Raw genomic sequence first — 26260 nt, forward strand, 5'->3', positions numbered from 1 at the left:
AATTTGCTCTAGCCTCTTGGTTTCTGCCCGCACAGTCATCTAAACACCGGAACAAGACGATTACCTTGCAAGTTGAAAAGCCCCAGAGAAAAGTGGGAGCTAATCAACCAACTTTTTAGAAACAGAATTCCATCCTTCTGTCGTGGCTTTTCCCAAACTGATGCTGAAATACAATGTGACGGGTCTCTGCAATCTCACAATAAGGCCACCTCTGGTATTTAACCTCATGTGTGTCAGTAATCAAGCACCAGATGTGCAACTACCACTGCTTTAGTTTGTCTTTGTTTTATATATTTATGTGGAGGACACAAGCTAATAAACACTAAATGTTCCCTACAATGAGTTATTTCGGAACAATACACTATTTTGAGTCAGATAAAATGAAAAGCCATATATTTGTTCTGTACAAACACAACATGCATTGAGAAAGTTTCTTACCACACGGCAGCTTTTCAAACATTTCAGACTAATCATTATATTCTGACATAACTGTTGAAATATGAACGTTTTAATGTAGAGATTTTACATCAGTCTATGTCTGGTTTTAGAAGTTTGCTCACATTTTGATGTTCCAATATTGATTTATTCTAGGTTTGCAAAGAAAAGCATCGCTTTGAGAGACTCATGGATTACTTCCGCAGTGAAGAGGGAAACATTGACTTCATGGTAAATTGAGCATTATGATCATCTGTTTATTAAACCTTTGCATTTAATGAAATATGGTTCATAGCGCCGTACATCATCTGGAATATTCCCTCATTCTGTTTGCACTTGTCGTCCAGGTCGCCTGCATGCAATTCATCAACATTGTGGTCCACTCAGTCGAGGACATGAACTTCAGAGTCCATCTGCAGTTTGAATTCACTAAACTGGGACTGGACGACTACCTGGAGGTACAGAAACAACAATTATTGCACTTTTAGCTTACTTGAGCAGTCAAATATGTGTAAAAAGTGTGACTAACTAATTTTTCCTGGTGTCAGAAATGTAAACACACGGAGAGCGACAAGTTGTCAGTGCAGATCCAGGCCTACCTGGACAACGTTTTTGATGTGGGTGGCCTGCTGGAAGATGCGGAGACGAAGAACGCGGCGCTCGAGAAAGTGGAGGAACTGGAGGAGCACCTGTCCCATGTAAGTGCACCACCCAGTCTGGACCACCAACGGTGGTCTCTGCATACGTTTATGAGATTGTTGTGGTTCACTAGCTATGTACTTAACTTGGCTGTTTCTATGTGGTAATTAGAAATCTGTGCAGTGTTTGCTTTTCACAAGTGGTTCGGCATAATAACGGGGTGGGGAAAATACTGTGTGTGAAACAATCTTATTATTGTTCTTGGGTTGGCTCGATGTTTCTCTGCAGTTGCCTTTGTATCCCACACTGCTTTGCAAAGACCTCCTTCACATGGAAAGGTCGTAGGCAGCCCTGACATCATTCTAGGAATTTCATAACAAACTCTGCTCTCAGATGTCAGGAATGATGGAGGAGGCTGAGGGTGAAGATGCTCACTGGATTCCTGTGCAATGTGTGTAATATGGTCAAAATCAAAACTATGAGCGGTGTCGGGATATTGCAGAGTCATGCTGCTGGGTATATCTTATTTCTTACTGATGATGCAGTGTATAGCACACGGTGGGAGGGAGTGGAGCTGAGAGAGATGCCCATTGTCTGCATCATATTTTGAGTCCATCATCTTTCCGTCGCTTTCTCTGTCTGCTTTTCCAGGTGACAGAGAAGCTGCTGGAGGTTGAAAATGAAACAATGATGAAAGTGGCAGATCTGGAGAAGCTGCTCCTTCAGAAAGATAAGGATCTGCAAGTAATACGGGTAAGCTGCAGTCGCGTGATGATGTAATAGCTTTTGCCTTGCTCACATCAAAAGAGGATACTCTCTCATTGTGCCTGTTAGCTAAGATCGCTTTCAGATGCTTGTGATTGAATTGCTGTGATAGCAAATTAGGTCACAAGGAAGCAGGATGTTTCTTTAGTGTGTGGAGTCATTGTACCATGCTCTTTATTGCCCCCTGGTGACCACACAGGAGACGTACGAGTCGACCAACACCCAGGTCACCACCCTGAGGAGGATGATTAAGGAGAAAGATGCTGCATTCCAGAGGCACTTCAACATCGAGAGGCGGCTGCTGGAGCTGGAAAAACAAGGCACCATCCGTTTGCACAAGAAACCTGATGGAGACATCGCCATTGAGCCGCTGGGCGTAGCCGGTGCCGGGTCCAGTGGCCTGGGTATCGCTCTCGGGGACGTCGCTCAGTTATCTTTGGGCACAACAGCAGGGTTTACAGAACTAGGTGGGACAGACACCAGTTTACCACCAGCCAGCGAAGCCCCGCCACCTCCTCCACCACCTCCACCGCCCCCTCCTCCTCTGCCTTCCTCCTCAGGTGACGAGTCACAAGTCATAGTCATTGTGTCAGGTGTCGCATGTCTGTGAAAGACTTTCTCTATCGCAGACCCCTCACTGGCGGTCTATTTTCAGTCCTTGCTTCATTTGTGCCAAGCCAGGTGAGGGGTCATAGCCGTGTCCTTCTAACCCAGACAGGAAAGGGAAATACAAAAACTTGTTTCCTGTGTGTGCATGTGTGCAAAACACTGTGAGCTGTCCTCGTCCAGCTCTTGATATCACCTGATATAAACAAAGATTACAAATAAACAGGGATTAAAAAAACTGTTCGCATGATACCTCACCTATAAAACATAGAATTCACAACACATTTAACTAAATATATAAATACTAAATATACTAAACATTGTTTCCGTAACATTAATTCCAGGCCCATCTGCACCAGTGCCTCCACCTGCACCTCCTCTCGCTCCTCCTCTGCCAGACGCTTCTCCCTCCGTTATCCTGAGTCTTGGTCTGTCAGGTGAGAGCATGTCATGTGATTTTAGGAAAACGTTATACATGTTATTCATCCCATTTGACCGTCTTCATGTGTCCATGAGAGAGACGCCCCAGATAGCACCCAATGGCAGTTAAACCATAATAAATATAAAATTGTTTTGTTTTGTTTTTTTATTGCCCACAGCTATCAGAATCAAGAAGCCCATCAAGACCAAGTTCCGTTTACCCGTATTTAACTGGACGGCCCTGAAGCCCAATCAGATCAATGGCACCGTCTTCAATGAGATCGACGATGAACGTGTGCTGGAGGTAAGGTCGAAACATCTTTCATCACTTTAAGTTTTCTGAAAAGCTTGTTTTGTTTTTACTCCTAAAATTGCTTTTAGTCCATGTGAAGACGTTCGATTTCTACCCACATTACAAAGAAGTACTGTATGAACTTTTTCATTAGGAATACATTTTTAGATCACTATTTATTATAAGTGTTGCGGATATGAATTAAAATGATAAAATAAGCTTCAGTATAAATCCATAGGTGAAGGGTAAATGTGGTTCGAGCCAAACTCAAGTAAAACAAAAAATACAAAATAACTCAACAACTGAAATGACCAAAATTATACTAATGAGAATAAACAGTTCAAGTTCAGAACAAATAAGTGAAGTGTTGTTCATGTGCAGGAGCTGGATCTGGAGAGATTTGAGGAGCTGTTTAAGACCCGAGCGCAGGGTCCAGTGGTGGATGTTTCCTGCACAAAGAGTAAAGTCGCTCAGAAAGCAGTAAACAAAGTCACACTTCTGGATGCCAATCGCTCCAAGAACTTAGCCATCACCCTGCGAAAGGCCAACAAGACCACGGAGGAGATCTGCAAAGCCATCGAGAAGTACGCACCGGACTCAAAAACGGCAAACCTTTCTGATCCATCTAGAAAACGAGCACTCGGTTGAAAATGCTTTGTGTTCCCAGGTTTGACCTCAAAGCCTTACCGGTTGACTTTGTGGAGTGCCTGATGCGTTTCCTGCCCACCGAAGGGGAGGTGAAGGTGCTGCGTCAGTACGAGCGCGAGCGGCGCCCGCTCGACCAGCTCGCCGAGGAGGACCGCTTCATGCTGCTGTTCAGCAAGATCGAAAGGCTCACGCAGAGAATGAACATCATCACCTTCGTGGGGAACTTTTCGGACAACGTCAACTTGCTCACGCCTCAGCTCAACGCCATCATCGCTGCCTCCGCGTCGGTCAAATCTTCACCCAAGCTGAAGAGAATGCTGGAAGTAGGAATTTTTTTTTCATTTAGGAATCTGGTCTGTTTTTATGACAGCTGCAGATTTATTAAATTTTTTGTCAGAATGCTCTACATTTGTTTTGTTGTACTCATAGATCATCTTAGCCTTGGGGAACTACATGAACAGCAGCAAACGAGGCTGTGTTTATGGTTTCAAACTGCAAAGTCTTGATCTGGTGAGTGAAAAATATTTGTCTCTCAATCAAAACAAATGTGTTGTGTTGCATCTGCTTGAATCTATTACCTTGGTCTTTTTTGTTATGCAGCTACTGGACACTAAATCTACAGATAGAAAAATGACATTGCTTCACTACATCGCTCTCATCGTGAAGGAGAAGTACCCTGAACTGGCCAACTTCTACAATGAAATGCACTTTGTGGACAAAGCAGCCGCAGGTATTTTTCTTTCACAAATCTCACAAAGATCCAGGATGTCCTCAAAACTGTTTAGTGTTGATTTTTGGAGTACACACGGCGGGTTGGTTGTGGCTCAGTCTAACTATCAGTGTCCTTGAGGATCATGCCGAACCCAAATTGTTCCTCACTGAGGCTGAGCATCTTGCACAGCGGCTATCGCAGTGTTTGTGTGTATGTAAAAAGTGCTTTAAGAAAATAAATTACTAGTGAAGTCCATTAAAATTTTGTGTAATTTAAAATATCTGTAAATGAGAGTATATTCTCCTCGGTCTGTGCATGAAGTCTCTCTAGAAAATGTGCTTCTGGACGTCCGAGAGTTGGGAAAAGGCATGGACCTCATCCGAAGAGAGTGCAGCCTCCACGACCACTCGGTCCTGAAAGGCTTCGTCCAAGCCAGCGACTCCCAGCTGGACAAGCTGCAGAAGGACGCCAAGACGGCGGAGGTATCCAACACCGTCCTCAAAGTTTACATCCACATTGAGAGACACACATCACATCACGTATCATGAGTCTTAAACATTGTTGTCCTCCTTCCTGCCTTCAGGAAGCCTTCAACAGTGTGGTGAACTACTTTGGAGAGAGTGCCAAGACGACGCCACCCTCTGTCTTCTTCCCCGTGTTCGTGCGCTTCATCAAGGCCTATAAGGTGAGGACAGTTTCATTCGACGCGTCGCGGACCAGAAGTCCTGGCTGCTTCTGTGCCACAGGACATGGCGTGTGCATCCCAGGCCAAATAACAGGAAAGGCCAGCTGGGTCGGACTTTTGAGCTGCAGCTGTGGTGTTTAGACTGTTTCTCTACCCCCCTCCCCTTCACCTCCGGACAGCCTCGCCCTGCTCCACCACGCTGCACACTTCCTGAGATTGTTCTCAGCCTGGATTTATGGGATCTGCTCGAGGAAATGTGCAGCACTAGGATTTCTGGATACATGTGTCTGTTTGTGTGCGAGTGCGAGCGAGCGAGCACGACTCGCACTCACTCATCACAACCAAGAGAAACAAAACTGAGAATGTGAATACGAGGTCTCAGTTTGTTCAGATGTTCAGGCTTTTTATTGCCAAATATAGAAGCTCAAATATAACTTCAGAGTCCTCACCAAAATAACAAACACACCAGCAATGAGTAGAAATAAAACCACTATACTAAACTCAGAAAGAGAAGGTTGTAATTTTAAACTTGACTCCAATCGAAGCCAAAAAAAGAGACTGAAACAAAAATACCCCGCAGAGCTTCCGAGCAATGACAGTAGGTCAGTCACAGTAGGACACCAGACATACACAATTATAAGTTAACTTCTCCTCACTGCTTTTTTATTTTATTGTTATGTGTTTTTCTGTATGTATAAGACGAGTTGGTTAATATAATCAACCTGGTTGTTACTTTTGTAGCTTTCTTCCTGGAAAAAAGCTTGTTTTATATTCAAACCAATATTGTAATCACTCAAAGTTGTAATAATTTATAAATGTGACATAGCTGAATGCAGACATTAGCTTTGGAAGAAGAGTTTTACAGTTTAATGACAGGATCAATAACTGCTCTTGTGTCTGTTTTTAGGTTTTAAGTTGCTGATTAGCTCCAAAAATCTGCTTCAGGATTCAAGACATTTTGAATGTGTGGCTATGTTTATTACACAATCCATTTCCTGTTTATGCTCAACTTTTGACTTGTTTTCTCTGTTCACAAAGGGCCACACAAGTATACTGCCTTTGGATTTGACTGAGTTGCAGTTTTGTTTAGTTTTTTTTGACTGGTCGCCTTTTTCTATCCCTCAACAGGATGCAGTGGAAGGAAACGAACTGAGGAAGAAGCAGGAGGAAGCAATGAGAGAAAAGTTATTGGCTCAGGAGGCTAAACAGCATGACCCCAAGGTGCCAGCTGAGTTAAACCCATCACATGTTTAATAAAAGCGATAATACTCACACAATGTCCTCTGTGCCGGTTCAGGTCCAGGCTCAGAAGAAGAGGCAGCAGCAGCAAGAGCTGATCGCAGAGCTGCGCAGGAGGCAGGCCAAAGACCACCGGCCCGTGTACGAGGGCAAGGATGGCACTATAGAGGACATCATCACAGGTGGGCCAGGCAGAACGGTAAAAAGCCCCCGTGTGGGCGGCGAGAGACCCGGGCTGAGGATGACTGTGGTCCTTCACTGCTCGGCTCCTCTGAAGTGCACCCTGTGCTACGTGGTTCAGACACCAGCACATGCGGAGCACAGCACAGAGCAGCTGGTTTCATGACGAGTTCGTCCTGAAGCCCGTAACACTAACGCTGTTTGAGACGCAGATCAACATTATGGTGTCGTGTGTGCAAGACATTCAGCAAATAGATGCCTAGTTACAAGCCACTATGTGGGACTTTTGATGTGAATATAGTGGTTTTTTTTACAAGACAGTGAAGAGTAGGTACCTGGATCTAACTATTTCAGGTTAGACACCTTCACAAAGAAGTTTCAAAAACTGCATCTACAGCCTCAGATGATTTATTTATTGTTTTATTAATCGTGGTCTAATATGTAAATAATCTAAATGTTGCACAAGGACAATATTTATAATGTTATTAATGCTTTTGTGCTAACACGACAAGAGCTGTAACAGCTTCTTAAACACAAGACGTCCTAATCCTATTAAAAGACCTCCAGGTTTGACTGCACGGTACGCAGCCTTTACAGTCTCCTCCACAGAATCGGGTCCATTGTCCACAAATCCCTGCCCGGTAAGGCAGTGGTGTCTCCGGTGTGACGTGTTTTCTCTTCCTCCCCCTCCTCCCCCAGTACTGAAGAGCGTGCCCTTCACAGCCCGCACTGCTAAACGCGGCTCACGGTTCTTCTGTGAAGCCAACCTCTGCGACGACGCCAACTGCTAGCCCTCCCCCCTAATGCCAAGGTTGTCCAGGTGTCTCTCGAAACGCCTCTTGACCCCCTCACCCCCCCACTGTGCATGCAGCATGAACCCCCCACACCCACCCCTCCTCCACCATCACTCACCCGAACGCCCCCTTTAAACTACTGTCATCGCTGTGAACTAACTTGGGCCGTCATCAGTTGTCTGTGTTTCACTTGAGAAGACTCCTATCAGGCGTGTGGCGATAGGAGGCAGCCAAACCTCTTTGCTTGTAACCGATTAAAAAGAAAAAAAAAGTTGTGCAAGAGTGGCAACATGTTTTTTTTTTTTTTTGTATGGAGGAAAAAAAAAAAATGTGTACACACTCCCAGTACAATCATGACTGTGATAAGAAATGCATGTATCATCATGCATAACACTGGAGGCTGTGTGTTATCATGGCGCGTTTCCTTCCAGTCGTTCTGAGTCCGACGGTCTTTAGCAGGAAGAGGTTTGGCTCAACGTTACGGTTTGATGAACTGCACCTTGTTCCATGAGACTAACCTGTTTGGTGTCGGTTTTCCGGCTTAACATGTGACTCTTCTTTCCTCAACCACCACTGTTTATTCTCCCCTCCCCTCCTCCCTCCTCCAGCTGAAAAGAAGATTAATGACAGTATTTCCCACTCCTAAGAGAGGGTAAGGAAGGTAGCCTGGCTGAAACCCGGCCCGCTTGGCCCTGCGGCTCCTGTGTGCTGCTACAGTGATGTCAGCTGCTTCAGCTAGCGCTTCAGACGCAAACAAAGAGCTTCATACCTCACAGAAATATAGATACCGTACGATCACTGTAATCTGAAGACGATAGACGGTTTCATGTTGTGGACAAAAAAAAATGAATCCGCTCGATTTAAAACAATCCGTAAAAACGAAGATATAACTCTCACATGAGATACTTTTCGTTCAGGATTATTGCGTAACAATCCCTTTAAAAATGATCGACTTCATCCTCATCCCCTCCTATTATGTGTTGCATGTTGTTCATTGTTTTCATTTACTTCTCACCTGTCAACATCATCCGCCATGTTTGTCTGTGCTGATTGTAATGTGCAGTGTGTGCTCAGCAGCCATTTGGTCAACAGGCTCTCACACACACACACACACACACACACACTCACACACAGAGAGCTTGTTGACCATTGTACTGTATCTACGTACGACGGCTAATTTTTTGTTTACCGCTGCATTGTTGGTGCATAACTAAATTCCCAAAGCCTTGAATTTCACCGTTTCACTTCTCCCGGCTGAAATGCAAGGTTATGGGAATGCATCGTGTCGTGTTAATTCTGTGTCGTTCATGTCCCCATTTTCTAACGTAAAGCTTCTAATGGACTTAACAAAACATAAATGTTAATGCAGATTTATTGTAATTGTTGGATTTATACGCCACACTCAGTTGCCATTTTTCTCGGTCCACCGAGATACTACAGCAGCAAGTTAATTATCCTCAATGAAGATTAGAAGGACTAATGTTTCATCCTGAAGATGAAGATGTAGTTCTCTGTTATACAAAGAGACGTTTCTGTTGTTTAGCCCCAGTGATGAGCTGAATAACAGGAACACACCAGTTTATTCGGTGTACCTAACAAAGTGGGAAATGAGTGTGTCCGACTGTTTGAAAATAAAATAAATAAGTTTGTGTTAAACCATGTTTGACCTCTCAGTCCTCTAACATGTGTGTCCCTCTCCGTCTCTCGCTCCTCTACCTACTCACAGATCTCCGAAACCAGCCTTTCCTGCGAGCTGATGCGTTGATCCGGAGCGGTTGGAAAAGACCTTAAACCACTTATTCATCGCTTATACCCCCCCCCCCATCCCTCCCCACTATAACCCTCCTCCCTGTGTGCCAAGGTCCATCTCGAAGCCTGAGGCTGCAGATCACAAAGACTTGAGAAGGGAGCACAGCGCAGAGCCTTGTTTTAGCTGGGTAATTTATTTATTTATGGAGGCCCCTTTATAGCCACTTGAAGTGAGCAGGCATCATTACAGAAGCACAATAGGCCACTCATCCGTCACCGCAGGCGTCGGGCTTCCTCCTGCTCCGTTGGTACTGAAAGCCACACCGGGCGCAGGATGACTGGAGAACAGGTGAGGCGAGGCGAGGACCGCCGGACCGTGAAGTAGGAAGCAACGCGCCGTCACCGACATCTGCATCTGTCAGCATGTCCATCACCGTGTGGGATGTTCCCAAACTCATTTCCTCAGTACAGCAGCCGTAGCAGGACTCAAAAGTGGGAGGCAAGCCGAGATAAAGTCGCCCGCTCTGCTGCTGGGCCTCCGAGACAGAATGAAGAGGCTTCAAAATGGTTTCCCAAACCTTCACACGTCCTGATTCAAGACAATTCAGGTTGCATCTGGAAGAAACTTTTACTGGGCCATCTGCACGAGCTTGCCAAGCCAAAACTTCTCAAATGTCTCATATTTTGCTTACAAAGTGCCTTTTGTGTAAACAGTGTTATTTTCTCACGAGTCAGCCATATCTTGTTAAATCTCCCACTTTTCATTGTATTTTTTTACTTCCTCCTATAACAGTGGCCTTGTAATACTGACACCAATATGCAAGTTGACGTTTCAAACTTTAAAGACACAACTAGAAGGTTTTTTATTATTATTATTATTATTATTATTATTATTATTCGCCTCTCTAGCACATCAGTGTCTTTAAGGTCAGAACAGTTGACGTAAGAGTCTTAATGTCTTTGTGCCTTGTCCAAGTAGCGGTAAACCAAAAAAAAAAAAAAAGAAGTGAACGTTATGTGCCTCGACGACACTTTCTGTCCCACCTCGAGTGGCTTTGGGAAGCGACAAGTTTGAAGAGTTCACCTGGACTGCTGTGTAAGTGCATAAAGGGATGTTGGGTTAACTTGCTATGAATGTGTTAATAGATGAAGGATAAAGGGCGTTTTATGCTTTTAAGAAAAACAAAAATCGGTTTTACCCCCCCTAACAGCTGTTTAGACTTACACAGTGATCCTTCTTCACACTACTTCATCTGACTGATTATTGTATGAGACACTACTCTTTAAGTGTACAATTATTTCAATGTACATTCAAGAAAATTGCTTTTCAGATGAAATTATCCTTGGTATTGCCTATTGACTGAAAGATGACACACTCTGTTTAATAAATATGACGAATCATGTAACTACAAGACTGTTATTACTGTTCAGAAAGTATTTTCTGATGAAGTAACATTCAAACAAGTGATTTCTACATGTTTGTGTTTTATTTGTCAATACTGTTTATGGCAACTGATGCTAAGTTCTAATGAGAAAAAAACAAGGGGGGGGGGGGGGGGGGGGGCAATTTCTTCTCCATCTCTCCAAATGACAGACAGGGCCATTGTACATTTCTACTATAAAAATCCATTTAATTTCTTATATCAAAAGAAAAAGAATCATAAAACAATCAGAGCCACAGAGATGTGGGTTTTCACCACCGAAAGAAATTTCTCAAACTGAAATGTGATTGTTCTGAATTTACATGGTCACATAAAAACTGACAGAGCAGGATGCAAAAAGAAAAAAAGAAAAAAATTGGATGAATACTGTTAGCAAGTGATGGGTTCAGCCAGAGTTTCCTCTCGGTCGGGTGTGTGTGAGAGCACCATGCAGAGTGATATGGCAGGTATGCCTGATCAGGTCAGTTAAAAGCAGAACGGTGAGCAGTGACACACACATACACACGCACGCACGCACACACACAGATCAACAAGTTTGAGACTAAAAACCAGGCAAACGGACAGATGGTTTGCGTTGGCAGCAAAGCAAAAAGGAAACAGAAAAGAAAAGAAACGCTCATCGGGAAGCTCATCAGTCTCTTTCCTGGGAATGCACTTAATGATGAGGATCAACCTAAAGTTCCACACAGTAAAAGAAAGTTAAAGGAAAAAAAATGAACAAAATGAAAAAAAAAATCTCCCGTAGAAGTTACGTACCATCTAACGGTCTCCCTGGCCTTTCCTGAAAGTACGTTTACAACCAAAAGACCAGGATGTAAAGCTGAACGCAGTCCCTCTCAGCTAACTTACTGGTCGAGTTGCTTTACTAGTGACGACCAGGTTGATTCACAGAAACTTGCCTTCAACTTCCCCCACCACACACACACACACACACACACACACACACACACACACACACACACACACACACACACACACACACACACACACACACACACACACACACACACACACACACACACACACACACACACACACACACACACACACACACACACACACACACACACACACACACACACACACACACACACACACACACACACACACACACACACACACACACACACACACACACACACACACACACACACACACACACACACACACACACACACGACCATTTCAGAGCAAAATCCAGCTCCTGTTCGGCGTGTCCTGCAGCAGACTAAAACCAAGGCCACGGATATCCATCCCAGACTTCTCATTCTGGAATGTGGACTTTATTACAATCATCTTCCAGCGCTCTCACATTGCCATCCACTCATTCATTGCTGACACAAAGCATGTCAATTATACAATGACATTAAAAAAAAAATTAAAATAAAAAAATGTTAAAAAGTACAGACTGCTATTTGTTACTGATGTTTGTATTCCTGGGTATACTTTCAAGACACTTTGTTAATAGGTTCATATATATGGAAATATATATATATAACTTTAGTCTGTGCAAGGAGGTAAAAGACAATCACTTGAATGTAGGTCTCTGCGACAACAGAACTGACACTGACTGCGATGCCGAGTCCTCCAACGTGTGTACATGTGCAGTTAAACGTCATCTCGTTTCCCTTCAGATCTCCAGCAGTGAACATACAAACACACAGAACACGAAAGACTTGAGCCCAACCAGCATCCGGGAAGCATTCGTAGTGGCAGCCCACGCGTCTCCTCTCATTTCATCAACTTGGCAACGTTTTCTAGGATGGAACAATATTTGTTTTTTTCCCTATACAATTCATACAAAAATAAAAAATTAAAATTGTTCCACAGCCATTCTGCATCTCTCTCATCTTTTACATTTGCACAGAGGTAGTGGCTATATGCGTGAGAGAGGAGGAGGAGGAGGGGGGGGTAGTTGTGAGGAAGTGAGTGAAATTAAAAAGAACTGAAGAAATGTCTATAAAATGTTTCCATTTCCGTCACCAGAGGAATTTTTTTTGTGTGTGTGTGTCAAAGAACAAAATATAATACTGCAATCACTTTAAAAAAAAAAAAAAAAGTAGTCCTTCATTTTTATACATTTTATACAGTGTTCTCGCTTTTTTTTTTTTTTTTGTTGCTTTTCTTTTCGGTTGGTAAAGGCATAAGATGAGAGCTCGCGAGGCTCAGCACTGCGAGGCGGGTGCGACGTCGGCAGAGTTCATGAGTTCATTCCAGGCCGAGCTCTACGCCAGCGGGTCACTCATGTCCTCATCGCCCTGGGAGAGAAGCTCCTTCTTTTCATCAGTGCTGGCCAGAGAGTTGCGGCTGTTGTGGGCGCCCATGTACAGGGTGGCGTACACCGGGTTGGTGAAGTTGGTGGGCTGCGGAGGAGAGGAAATCAGTTGACTGAGGTCAAGAGGAAAAACACTGAGCCGTAGAAATTATGCATTCCAGTAAAAACATAAATAGAGTTCATATTTTATTTTGCTTAATTGGGAGTAATTGTAGCTTCTCGGTCATACAAATAAAAAAAAACCCCACGAAATATCTTTAAACATTTGAGGCGATAATAATCACAATCAAACCTGTGGTGAGACAATTAGCTTTTAAATTATGCTGTAATTTTCAGCATTTTAATAGGACATGCTACATGTGGCCAAATGTTTTATCACTTTGAAAATTCAAATAGTGTAATAAAAAATCCACTGTGATCTGTAAATTGTAAAGCATATAGTGAACTGAGGCATGCTATTGAAATTGCAGTTCTTTTATTCAAATATCATGTTTGAATTAAAATGTGAACTTTTGTATAATATATTACCGGTAATACTTAGTTGAAATACAACATAGAGAGATTTAGATTTCTGGTTATATATATATATATATATATATATCATAATGCTATTATTTACTAGTCCAACCCACTTGAGATTAAACTGCACTGCATGTGGCCCCTGAAGTCAAATCTAAGAAAACTTAATTCCTTAGCATTTAAATAGTTAACCTAACAAACAACAACAATCACTGGTCTTTAATTTGGAGATAAGCACATCACAATTAACAATTATAAAGCAATGCAGCACACTGCTCTGCATTAAAGGACAATTAGCTCTAAATGCAATGTTCATTCACCGAGTCTGTGAGGGTTTATTTTTTCCACCCCAATCCACATTTTGTGTAAATAAGTTTAAACAAATGTGGCCACGGAACAAACAACTAAGTAATGGAAAGCTTTTATATAAATGGCCAAACATAAATATAAAGTGACTAAATGCAGCAGGCACATTAAAGCGCAGTAATAAATGCTAATAATAAAGATGCAGTTAGCCGCTTCTTTCCAGGGACAACACAGCAAATTCTGCTGTTTTTTTTTTTTAATTATTATTAAAAATGAAGTTCTCTTACAGTCTGACTGTTGCGTCTTTTTGCATTATCTTGTTGATCCTCAGCTGGTGAAGCTTTTACAGTGTAAGTAAAGGTTTTAAGAGCTCCATCTATAAATGCTTCAGCTCGTTTGCATCTTATTCAGATTATAAATCTTTTCAACAAGCCCAATTTCACGTGTAATGTATCATTTCAAACACAATGTAGTCAATAATCAGGGTAATCAAAGAGGCATCTTCAATCAGTTTCATCCTGAAGAAATGGTGGCTCAACATTTAAAAAAATAAATTACTTTTTTTTTCACAGAATTGAAATTAGCTGAGTGATGAGATTCAGTTGTAATTAATTTGGATGATTGTAAACTTTAGAGTAAAGCAGTATTAGCTGTGTTACCTTGTCTGGGTCCAAAGCAAAGTCTGAATCCAGGAGCTCGCCGGCGTCATCATCAGGGTCTCCTTCATAGATCTTATAGGCCGGGTTCCCGATCTCAACATTCATGGCTCCGTTTGTCATTCGGTGGTGCTGGAAGCCCTTGGCACTGCAGGAAGATAGAGAAAAACTAAAACATTTACCATCCAAGCAAATTGTCCAAAAAGGACGACGTGCCACTTTTAGGAGGAGACCTTACGTCAAACGTGACACTGTGGCGATAAACAGTGTCAAAAGTTGACGTAAACCGACTTTTACACGGTTCACACAACAAAGACAACAAACATTAAAGGTTGTCAAATGAGCTTCTGTGCAGAAAAGTCCATTTGATCAAACCCTTCAGATTTACTACAGCATGTCGATGACAGAGAATGCTGTTTTTTTTTTTTTTTACATTGCAAATAATCTGCAACCAGTTAGTATTGATACACAGTTGTAGATTTTGCTCTGCAAACACACAGATTTACGCCTGACATTTACACATGTAAGCAAGGAAAGGTATGAAGGACATAACGGTTCAGTAGTGCATCACCAGGAAAGATAATCCGATAAGAATCAATACATCCTTGTATTACCGAGTGGCAAACAGGAGAAGGCAGGCAAGGACGGACAGACAGATTTCAATGCCGACTAACAGAATAACAGACGGACTGACAGATAGCATAGCCAATCTTAGTCTCTATTAGGAAAGGGAGGGAAGAGGATTTGCGGGGTAACGAGTGAATGATTTAACCCTATAAAGTTACCGCGAGCACTGAGAGCGAGATTTTCCTGGCCATAGAGACCTGGGAGACAGGAAATAGATGGTTATCAGAAGGTAAGAGAGAAAGAGCCGCGAGATAGCAAAGATGTGAGGACAAGATGGAGAAAAAAATGGAGCTGAGTAAGGAGAAAAAGCAGCTGTAACGCAGGACTCACCCACGCATTCTTCGTTTGTACCACAAGATGGCACCAACCACCAGCAGTGCCAGCAGCAACAGCAGAAGCACTGGGATGACTACTGAGGCTGTACCTTAGAGGAAACACATGGAGTGAGCAAACAGACTCAAGAGTGTTTTACAATCAATAATCCCCATCGGGAACTGTGTGACTTACTTCCACCGGATTCTGCAGAATCTATAGAAGCAGCTGCAACTTCACATCTGTATCCCCTCCATCCAGAAGGACACCTGGACACAAACCGAGTGACAAAGTTACAGAAGGGAAAAAAAGATCTTTCATCTGATCGCTTGGTGCTGTCGGAGGATTGCGACTTACTTGCACTGAGGCAATAAGCTGCGAGTATCGACTGAACATTGTCCGTTGGTGCAGTAGTCCAAACAAGAGTAGCAGCTGGGCTGGATCTGACCGTTGGGACAGCTATTGCAAACGCACAAAGGAAAATGAAAATGAAGATCTGTAGGCTAACAATCCAAATGCACAAATATCTACTTTGCACCCAAATATCAAAAATAAAGTGCGCTCACCTGCAGGAAACCTCGCCTGAGGAGGACGTCAAGCACTTCCCCTCCATGCCGCAGAACAGACATTTGTCCAACTCACACTGGTGCCCGATGAACTGAGTCGGACACCGACAGAGTTTGGTGCCGTTGGAGGTTTGCAAGCAAGTCCCTCCATTCTGGCAGAACCCTTCACATTTACCTGGAGATGAAGATGAGTAGTAATGGTGGGAGATAGAAGTAGGTCAGTACATCCATACATCATAGCACATGAGATTCTTTCTATGTTGTATAACATGTGTTTTTCACTTACTGTACTGGCAGCGGTCTCCCTGGTACTCCGGCAGGCAGCTGCAGGTCGGCTGGTTGCCCATGTTGACCGAGCAGTTGCCTCCATTCACGCAGTAGTCCTGACAGGTGTACAGGTTACAGTTGGGCCCCGTGAAGCCCTTCGGGCATCTGCAAGTCGGTGCACCTACAATGCAGATAAAGGTTTAGAGTTGACGTAAGCCGAACTGGAAGCTTTTTCCATAGGTAGATACGTTCACATACTGCAACTGCAATATATCCTCATATTGAAAATGCAGCCTTATAACTTTGCTTTTTCTTTCATTTTACAACTCAGAATTCATTAACATTTCAATTTTGCCCATTAAATGTAGCCTGTTGGTATGAGAAAATGGGCAAAGTGGCACTTGGTGTAGTATTCGGTTAGAAAATAAATTAGCGGACTGGCAGTAGGAGCGATGAGAAGATAGCCGATTGAAATGTGATGGTCAAAATTAAAATTTATAGCAGAATCTTCCCTCTCGGGGACATTAAAGTAAATGTCCATGTTAATCCAGCCAACTGTTGACATACTTCACTAACTAATCATTCAAACACACATCAGCATCATCGTCACCTGTGTGAGAAGCAGTGCAGGTGCCTCCATTCTTGCAGTAGTCTCTGCACTGGTTGATCTCACATCTCTCTCCAGTGTAGCTGGGCTGGCATCGACACTTGGCCACCTGGCGGGCGTTGAGGAAGCAGCTGCCGCCGTTCTGACACTGAATATTGCAGGGTCCCGAGGGGGGGGCTGCCGGGAGGGACCAAACTTTATATTAACAAAAGGTCACATATTGCCTTTTTTTAAACCAAGCTGAAGGTACCATTGTCTGATGTTTCATACACTGATGTTTTTTTTTGGCCACATCATAATCTCAAGTTTATATACGTGTGTGTCAGTGAAGAAGCTGTGTGACTTACAGAACGGTGACTGGGTGGGAGCCGGTCGCTCCACACATGTGCCGTTATCGGCAACGTAGTTGTTAGGGCAGGTGCACACCGGACCGCTGGGGCTGAGCAGGCACAGCCACTCACACTTCTTCCTGTCACACGGATTAGTCACTGTGCAGAGAAACAAGATGTGTGTCAAAAGTACCGACGTGAAAACAATATTCTGCCTCGATGAAAAGCTTCGGAAAACTCACTTTCTGGCTGCTTATAGCGGTGGTACAGGACAATGTCGGTGGCGTGGTTAATGCCTGTGGTGAGATTCTCCATCGAACCTTTGCCAAACTTGTTGACCCGGAAGACAAAGTTGTTTATATAAGTCACCCCGTAGATGTAGTCCTCAAAAACGTCAATGCTGAATGGATGGAGCAGGTCTGGAAATAAAAGAGCAAAGTGTTATCGCTGGCCGTGTGGATGTTTCCATTTCTGTTCAGAGGAAGCATCAGAAGAAAAAAAACTCAACTGTTCTTGATGCCAGAAACAGCGATGACGGGATCCGAGCCGTCCAGACGAACGCTGCCGATCACTGAAAGTTTAGCATCTGCCCAGTAGAGACGCTCATTGAAGTAATCCACAGCCAAGCCTGTGATGGAAATAAAAAAAATAAATAAAAAAAAACCTTTAAGACATGGAAATTACTCTAATAAAAACATCTGCGGGCAGTTCTTGAGTATAAAGTCGATCTGTTATCACAGAACTGACCCGTGGGCCACTGGATGTTCTCATGGACGAGCGTTTGTCTGAGCGTTCCGTCCATTGCGGCTGTCTCGATTTTCGGGTGGTTCCCCCAGTCGGCCCAGTACATGGTACTAGATGCCCAAGTTAGACAACACAGTTAAACACCATGCAACAAAACACAGGAAAAAAAAAACAACCTTTTGATCTTTTTGAAATGTTGGCTGCTTTGAGCAGAGCCCGCTCTCACCCTCTCTGCGGATCCACTACGATGGCGTACGGCTCATCTATCATGCCAGAAATGAGGGTTTTGCAGTGCTGACCCGACATCTGAGCCACTTCGATTACATCTCGGCCAGAGTCCGTCCAGTAGAGGTTACCAGCGACCCAGTCCACAGCGATGCCGCGGGGCATCTTCAGCTCCTTAATCTGGATCACAGCGGAGAGGCTTTGACATTCTGTCCTTAACATTTCTACTTGATATGATGGCGGGATCGTGTCCGAGCGGGTTACCTGCAGGTTGGTGATCCTGTCCTCGTTCTGGCGCCGGTTGGTATCAGAGTTGCTGGACAACGCGGACGGCCCTGGAAGTTCATAGGAGGAGATTCGGCCCGTGTGCCAGTTGGTCCAGAAGATGCGGTTGGTCTTGACGTGCAGGTCCATCGCGTCAATCCGCACGCTGGCGTCACCCTGGAACGTCTGTTCGTAGCGCCAGTTATGCACGCCGGGGTCCAGACTTCTGATTTCGTTGTCATCCGCTATGTAGAGTATCTGTCGACTGCTGTTCAAGCCTGATGGGGAAAAGAGAGAATTCATATAACTATGACTTTTAATGGCTAGAAAGGATGATTTCATAAAGCAGATGCTGTTCTGGTTCTTACTATCAGCCTTGCAGGTGTCGTGGATCCTGGTGAAATACTTGTGGCAGCTGCATTTGTAGTTTCCTTTGGTGTTGTTGCAAATGTGAGAACACACTCCGAACTGCAGACACTCGTTCTTATCTGACAAACAGAGATTCAACATGTTGAAAAAAAAACAATTAACGGTTTCCTCATAGGTGTATGACCTAAACATGTATTTCCTGCTCGTGCACCTCCACACGTGCGGTGTCCGATCTTCTGGAAGCCCGGTTTGCAGGAGCAGAAGGAGTCTGTGCGGTTAATCACGCAGTGAGCCTCGTCCCCGTCCCCGCACTGAGTCCTGTTACTCCGACAGTCGTTCAGCTTCGTGTCTGAAAAACAAGTGAATGTTGATCCAGTGCTCCTAAAGAAATAGGCACTACAGAGCTCAGATACGTTTTTTTTTAAATGATTTAAATATGATAAATAAGCACCTGTTTTGCAGTTGATCTCATCTGAGCCGTAGTCCTCACAATCGTTGAAGAAGTTACAGCGCAGAGTGGAGCTGATGCATCTGCCATTGGAGCACAAAAACTCGTCTTTCTCACAGGTGGGAACAGCAGGCGTAGTTTCTGCAGACACAAATGCAAACATGTGAGTGTCTCCCTAAAGAGGACAAAGGATGAGAGGAAATGTGAATGAAATCGTAACTCACGGCAGTTCAATTCATCGGATTTGTCGCCACAGTTATCGACTCCGTCGCACCCCTTGGACACTTTGAGACACACCCGGTCATTCTGGCAGCGGAAAGCTCTGGTGGGCGGACACTGGAACTTTCCTGAGAGTAAAAGACGAGAAGGAAAAGTCTTGAGGACAAAAGATGAGGACAGACAAACACGAATGGCGAGGGATCATCCCATATAGGCACTCACGGCATTCGTCGGGATTCTCGTCCGAGTTGTCTCCGCAGTCGTCCTCGCCGTCACACTTCCAGGCCAGAGGTTTACAGAGAGTGTTGTTACACTGGAATTCATCCAGAGGGCAGTGGCGCCCAGCTGAGAGGGAAACACAGACAAACACACATGATGCAACTTTTCAGGAATGATTTACTACATTTTTGGTGCAAAGGTTTTAGTTTTGACTGTGATGAAATCTACATGTGCATGCTTGAAAGGTTTAACTTTATTCAAAAGGTGAAAAAGTGACTTTGAATATATTCATTAGAAGTAGTAAAAATATATTAAATCAAATGATTATCACAACTAAAATGAAATAAACTGCTTGAAATTGGTTGTTTTTTCATGTCACAAGTGTGAAAATAACATTCATACTTTTTAAGCTACACCTATATTTGTCCTGTAATATGATTTTTGTGTGTGTCTTGCATTCTTTCTAACAAATTATTGGTGAGCTGTCATATACAAAATCTTGTACTTTAGAATTGTTGTGCAGCTGCACTTATCCAAAACTAATTTCCTTATTGGAATAATAAAGTATAAAATATCAAAACGAGACAAACAACATCATAACATTTACTTCTTGATAAATGTCAGGTCATTTGTTCTCACAGTGTACACACAAATAAGAAAAATTGATTTGAATAAAAGTCAAATGGAATACACCGAGAGAAGCATATTCACCGGCACTGTCGCAGTTCTCCTCGTCGCTGCCGTCCATGCAGTCGGGATCAGCATCGCACCGCCAGCGGAACGGGATACAGTGTCCGTTCTTACACTGGAACTGGTCGTTGTCACACTTCAGATCACAGCCGTGCTGCAGGCAGAAATAAGATCAGCTTTAATTCCTACCAATGACCAATAAAAAACACACCAATGTCAGTGACTGACGGTAGAAGTTAAATTCCGTGTACCTCATCAGATCCATCCGCACAGTCATGGTCTCCATCGCACTTCCACCTTCCAGCGATGCAGCGGCCATTTGTGCACGCAAACTCACTTTCTGAACACTGGCGAGGCACTACAGAGGAGCAAAACAAACCCCCAGGTTTTATGTCACTAATGCATCTGGTAAAGGTCAGAGGCGTTACGAGCACAAATCACAGGACAACATTAAAAGAGACGACAGCAGGAGGCGATGTAAGAGTGTGAAACGAGCTCTGTGAGCCACGTTGTTATTTCAAATGTACCAATTATTCTCATATCATGTCTTTTGTAATCACAACTGATTAAATAGGCATCTATTAGAGCATGAATCTATGCAGACCGGTGAAGATCACACCAGGACAGAAGCATGAGAATGAAGACAGGGAAAAAGAATAAGAGGCAGCAGAGAGGAGACACTGAACATGGGAGTGACATAACTTACCTCTGGTTTATGCCAACAGGACAGTATGAAATGAAACAAATATCAGATGAGGTGAGATGCATCAGAGAGGACGGTGAATGAACACTGAAGAGTGTTAGCATCTTCATTTTAAACAGTACAAAGTTAGTTACCAAGTGGGAAGAGTATGGACATGAGAGTGTGACAGTGGACCAGGCGAGCTGAGTGTTGACAGCAGTGTCGTTTCCCAGCTGAAAGGCGAAACCTACTGCACTTGTCTTCGTCCGAGTTGTCCCCGCAGTCGTTGTCATAGTCGCACTGCCAGCGGCCCGGCACACAGCGGTTGTTTTTACATCTGAACTGGTACGGCTCGCAAGTCCTCTCAGCTGGACAAATCACACAAAACGCAATTTTCATTGACGGTGTAAAGAGGAGTAAGGAAGTACATTTCACAAATATCACAAAGTACTTTGCAATTTGTGTTGTGGTTAATTTGGTCTTATTGCAAAGTTTCCAGCAAGTCAGAGATATTTTGCAATAGTTAAAAGATTAAGACTTAAATTTTAAAATAAGTTCTATGAAATGAAGAGAAACCAAGACTCTACTAATGCGAGATCTTCTTTTGCTGTTGGTCAAAAGTCTTGCCGCAGCATTTTGCACCATCTGAAGATGGTGCAAAGCTGATTTGTTTAAACAAGCAAAAAGACTGTTACAATCAAATAAGATAAAAGCATATATAATAGTCTCAAGTTCAGCCTTTGACGTCAGCAGTCTGAGATTTGAGATATTCTTTAAATGATAGAAACAGTGAAAGTGTCAAAGATAAACCTGCAGAGCTGAAGTGTTAGATGTGTAGGATCACCTTGTCCACAGCTATAATCTCAACTTTGATTTTTTTGTTATTGTTTAACAGAAGGAAATGATTGTTTATCCATTGTTGGATTTCTGTCTTTTAAGCGAGAAAACGTATAAACTTCAGAAGGTTTGAAAGAACAATACATCAGGATTTCATTGGCACGGAGTTAAGATAAGAAACGATACAGTCGCGTCTATTAATCTGCTCGAGAAACAAAATGAGAACATCACAGCCCAGAAGCGTCGGTGTATTTCCAGCGTATGTGTTGTTATTTTCGAGAACAAACTGTTCTTACCACACTCCTCTTTTGGTTCATCTGACGCGTCGCCACAGTCGTCCTCGCCGTCACACTTCCAGCGAGCAGGGATGCATCGTCCGGAGTCTTTGCACCGAAACTCGTCCACCCCGCAGGTCATTTGAGCTGGAAAAAGGAAAAATCCGGAGGAACTGTCACACAAACAAATAAAGCAACTGGATATTAATCAATATATGGATTGAAATTTGCGTCTTACTGCAATTGGCGGGTTCGTCCGAGCCGTCCACGCAGTCGTTGTCACGGTCGCACACCCAGACTCGAGGGATGCAGCGTTTGGTGATGGCACACTGGAACTGGGTGGGCGCGCAAGTCACCTCAGCTATCGAGAAGAAATTAAAAACTTATCGCCGCTGTGAGACAGAAATCGGAGAAACACAGAAGGAAGGGAGGAAGGAGGGCTTACGGCAATCCTTCTCGTCCTCCCCTTCCCCACAGTTGTCCTGGCCGTTACAGCGGAAGATGCCCGGGATGCAGCGGCTCGGGTGGGAACACTTGAACTGGCTGGGCAGGCAGACATGAATATCTGCGAAACAGGCAGAAAAAACCAGCGGCAGATATACCAGTTAGTTGGGGATATTATAAACTACACAGAGAAGAAGGCGAAGAGCGAGACTCAAACACCTTTAGTTTCTTTCTTAAGTGCTGAAATTTAAAAAAGTAAACATACCACAGTTGGCCTCATCCGAGTTGTCCTGGCAGTCGTTGTCTCCATCACAGATGTATGCAGGGTTGGTGCAGATGCCTGTACCGCACTGAAATTGTCCTGGCCGGCATTTGAACTCCGCTGTTGTGGAAGAATGATTGGAGAAAACAATGAAAGTAGTTTATCATTCCAACACCATGGATCGTGTTACAGGAATGTAACATCTGCTCATCATTAAAGTCTCTTATACCCCATCATAACGTAAGATCCAGTGCAGGAGTGAGGACAAGGGTTTCATTCAAATTGTAGCAAGATTTTTATAAATGAATAACAAATATAGTTGATCATTTAGCATAAAAAAGTAACTGAAAAGCTTTAATTCAAACTTATTGTATCCAGGTATGTGCATTTGGTGTTTTCAAAGCAGATAGGAGGCAAACGTGACCCACAGACCAGAGGCTTGGAATGTATGATGGAGTGAATTGAGCTTTAATGAATACAAGACAAAAACAACCTTTATATTTTCATTTAGATTCTGTGAGCTACCAGTGAGACGCCTCCTACTGGTTATTCCAAAGGTTTGAACAGATTTACAAAAAACTGACTTTTCATACTTTAACAGCCATTAACCCTCAGCCATCAATAAATCCACAGATATCTGAAAAAATATTCAGACATCTGTCCTCACTTAAGAGGACTAAGAATCTGAATAACGAAAAGTTCAAAATTGTTGATGGGTTTCTTCTGGTGTGAACTTACAATTCATTTTGTGTCGTTTTTTTCTCTCTATGTTGTGGAATATTATATCTGCAAAATAGGCCAAGGATAATCAGCGGCCCTGAAAGAAGTATTTTAATTATACCTTGTAGTGACCGTTGAAGTGATTTTGACTGCCATTTTTCTTTTACATATCTTGATTTTAGTGGAACTTCCTGGTAATATAGTTAAAAACAAATGCAAAACAATCCTCATCAAAGACTTACGGCAGTCTCCCGGCTCATCTGATCGATCCCCACAATCGTCCTCCGTGTCACATTTCCACCAGAAAGGAATGCACTTGTCATTCTTGCACACAAACTACAAGAGGAGGAGAAATTATTGAACGTGATGATGATGATGATGGTGATGATGGGCTTCATAGGCAGTGACAACCACAAAAGCTCTGCACTGGAAACACTGGGCAGCCAGCCAGCCGTCAATATACAATCAGTAAAGATCAAACAAGGCCTCAAAAGCCACCGAGATACCAAGAGATAATGATCTACTGAAATCACAGAGCCATGGTTTTATTAAGGATGATTCAATAACCAGTGTACCTGGCTCGCTGTGCAGTTCGACATGCACGTGCGCTGATCACTGGCCAGATAGAAGTTGGTGGGACAGGCACACTTGTAGCCTCCTCCAGGAGAAAGGAGGCAGAGGTTACTGCAGCCGCCATTGTCTGTCTGACACGGGTGGTTGAGCACTGAGAAGCAGACGAGAGCAAGTGAAATGTAACTTGACACTTTACGTAGTTATAATGGAAGAAAATGTAAATCTCCCAATAATCCCAAAGATTGAAAGCTACAAGAGGCCTCACCTTCAGGCTGGCGGTAGGGATGGTAAATGTGAATGTCCATGGGTCGATGCAGGGTGCTGATCAGGGTGCTCTTATTGGTGCCTAGTGACTTATGAGCTCTGTTGATGGACTTTGTCTCCCAGTCGGTCCAGTAGATGTACTCCTCAAACAGCGTCATGGCGAAGATGTGCGGGATGTCACTGCTGAGGACTGGGAGGACACACACAACAACTTCTCTGATCAATACACTTTTCCTTCATGATTCCCAGAGGAACATTGATGTCTGTCCTGTTTTTAAATTGTTAAGAAATGTATTAAAATATAATAAGAGCGTTTTCCCGGATAAATCGCATTCACAGAACAGTTCAGGTCAATATTTATAGTTTTGTCAATATAAAGAAATTCCCTCAAATTCCTTTCAGAGATTCCAGTTCCAGCTGAACAGATGGACAACCTGAAAACAGGCGTTGTGCCAACTGCTTCTAACCTACTGCTGTCAACAAGCTGCAGACTAATGCCCTGAGCAGAGCCACTTCAGGGCTGCAGCTGATGTAGAGATAAATATACAAAAGGAAGTGTCTCTTTTTTTTTTACCCATTCATATTTAATGTTTGCATTTTCTCAAATGTTTCAGAATTATTGTTAATAATTACTCATTTCGTTGTTCTACCTGAAAAGAAAAGCTGCTAATAAAAAACCCAGCCTGGGTGGGGTGCGCTGCGACACTGGCTCCACAATATCAGTGTGTTATATAATGGCTGCTACACCTCATTAGGTTTAACACAGGAATTGCACTTTTATTTTGCCCCCATATACTTTATCTATTCTGATCCAGACTCTTCCACAGCTCTGTAAACACACAGAGTGCACAAAGACTCTTTAGAAAACTCTTTAAAACAAGGCTGTTGTGTAAGTCTCAAAAGTTTTCAGCATTTGAAGTGTTGATATTGTTTGATTGTAGTTTCCCTGCATCGGGATGAACCTCGACATTAGTGAGATTAGCATGAAGTGCCCTTTGGTCGAGTCTTATCTCGATTCAAACAGACTGAGTCTTGTTCTGCAAATACACCCACGGCCACTCAGGTGATCTTTATGGTGTGTGTGTGTGTGTGTGTGTGTGTGTGTGTGTGTGTGTGTGTGTGTGTGTGTGTGTGTGTGTGTGTGTGTGTGTGTGTGTGTGTGTGTGTGTGTGTGTGTGTGTGTGTGTGTGTGTGTGTGTGTGTTTGCATGTGTGTATTCAGGGGTGGGTGAATAACTCACAAGGCACAGTAATGGTTGACCACCGAGCAAACATGAGCCTACATGATGTCATTTTCTTATGAATTGCCATGTAAGATAAATAGTGTGAGTCCCGCACAGATTTCTCTTTGGAACATTGCAGGAAAACAAAAAAAACAAAAAACAAACTTATAACAGCACAATGCTCTCTCACAAGTCAATTTTGTACAGTGTATATGATCCCACCCATTCACAGTGTGTGCATTCTGTATTGAGGCGTAATAAGAAGCCACGGTTGTCTATATGTGTTGAGCTGAGCTAAGACAATGTGGGGTTTGCTCGGAGCGCTCCAGGATTCCTGCAGGACCAGCGGAGTGACAATATTAACTATTGTAACAGGCGTGCTAAACAGCTGAGTGCTATGCAGACGTCATACGAGCCAGAAGCTTCATCTGTCCGAACAATCTCCACCATTCAGTGTTCCCGGCCACCGGCCCGGCAAGCATTCATCTAATCTGCCTATTTATGATCTACGACTCCCAAACAAAGGTGTAAACAAGGACAGCTGACGAGAGGAAAACCATTCAGAGGTACAAAATGTATTAGCCGTGAAACCTAATATGTGAGTCGCTCGTCTTGTCACAACCGGTTTCTCCTGATAAGTGGACAGGATCTAAAACAATTCCCGGTTGTAGTCCAGCTTTACGTCTCTGTAATAACCCTGACCGGGTGTTACACTCATCGGTTCAGATCAAAA

At 43.4% G+C, this 26260-nt stretch overlaps 2 protein-coding genes across 8 annotated transcripts in view; one reads left to right on the plus strand and one right to left on the minus strand.

The window, feature by feature from the left end:
• The window catches only part of fmnl3 (formin-like 3), a 33069-nt gene extending 22497 nt beyond the window's left edge, over positions 1-10572 (plus strand). For 2 of the 7 annotated variants that reach the window (XM_080469471.1, XM_080469474.1), the window contains 16 exons: positions 592-666; positions 783-893; positions 984-1133; positions 1726-1827; positions 2039-2399; positions 2790-2882; positions 3045-3169; positions 3539-3741; positions 3825-4128; positions 4235-4315; positions 4406-4535; positions 4839-4999; positions 5101-5202; positions 6331-6423; positions 6500-6623; positions 9142-10152. In XM_080469471.1, the coding sequence (XP_080325597.1) occupies positions 592-666; positions 783-893; positions 984-1133; positions 1726-1827; positions 2039-2399; positions 2790-2882; positions 3045-3169; positions 3539-3741; positions 3825-4128; positions 4235-4315; positions 4406-4535; positions 4839-4999; positions 5101-5202; positions 6331-6423; positions 6500-6623; positions 9142-9206 (2280 nt within the window). In that variant the 3' untranslated portion in view covers positions 9207-10152. Of the gene's footprint in view, positions 1-591; positions 667-782; positions 894-983; positions 1134-1725; positions 1828-2038; positions 2400-2789; positions 2883-3044; positions 3170-3538; positions 3742-3824; positions 4129-4234; positions 4316-4405; positions 4536-4838; positions 5000-5100; positions 5203-6330; positions 6424-6499; positions 6874-7320; positions 7442-8023; positions 8068-9141 lie in introns of those variants that run through there. The other 5 variants (XM_080469468.1, XM_080469473.1, XM_080469469.1 and 2 more) reach the window with 4 other exon arrangements.
• Positions 10573-10636: 64 nt separating this feature from the next.
• LOC308113151 (low-density lipoprotein receptor-related protein 1-like) overlaps positions 10637-26260 on the minus strand; it is an 82078-nt gene continuing 66454 nt past the window's right edge. Inside the window, 30 exon segments of the mRNA XM_080469173.1 lie at positions 10637-12969; positions 14366-14510; positions 15148-15186; positions 15320-15413; positions 15497-15570; positions 15659-15760; positions 15868-16042; positions 16154-16315; positions 16745-16918; positions 17089-17229; positions 17313-17489; positions 17579-17698; positions 17818-17924; positions 18041-18219; positions 18304-18581; positions 18672-18791; positions 18884-19021; positions 19124-19261; positions 19345-19467; positions 19562-19684; positions 20270-20402; positions 20500-20606; positions 21182-21298; positions 22064-22189; positions 22281-22403; positions 22488-22607; positions 22752-22868; positions 23711-23804; positions 24044-24192; positions 24307-24495. Of these exon segments, the coding sequence (XP_080325299.1) occupies positions 12832-12969; positions 14366-14510; positions 15148-15186; positions 15320-15413; positions 15497-15570; positions 15659-15760; positions 15868-16042; positions 16154-16315; positions 16745-16918; positions 17089-17229; positions 17313-17489; positions 17579-17698; positions 17818-17924; positions 18041-18219; positions 18304-18581; positions 18672-18791; positions 18884-19021; positions 19124-19261; positions 19345-19467; positions 19562-19684; positions 20270-20402; positions 20500-20606; positions 21182-21298; positions 22064-22189; positions 22281-22403; positions 22488-22607; positions 22752-22868; positions 23711-23804; positions 24044-24192; positions 24307-24495 (4022 nt within the window). The 3' untranslated portion in view covers positions 10637-12831.

This window comes from Lipophrys pholis, assembly GCF_963383615.2.
Source record: "Lipophrys pholis genome assembly, chromosome: 8".
In the NCBI taxonomy this organism is placed as follows: domain Eukaryota; kingdom Metazoa; phylum Chordata; class Actinopteri; order Blenniiformes; family Blenniidae; genus Lipophrys; species Lipophrys pholis.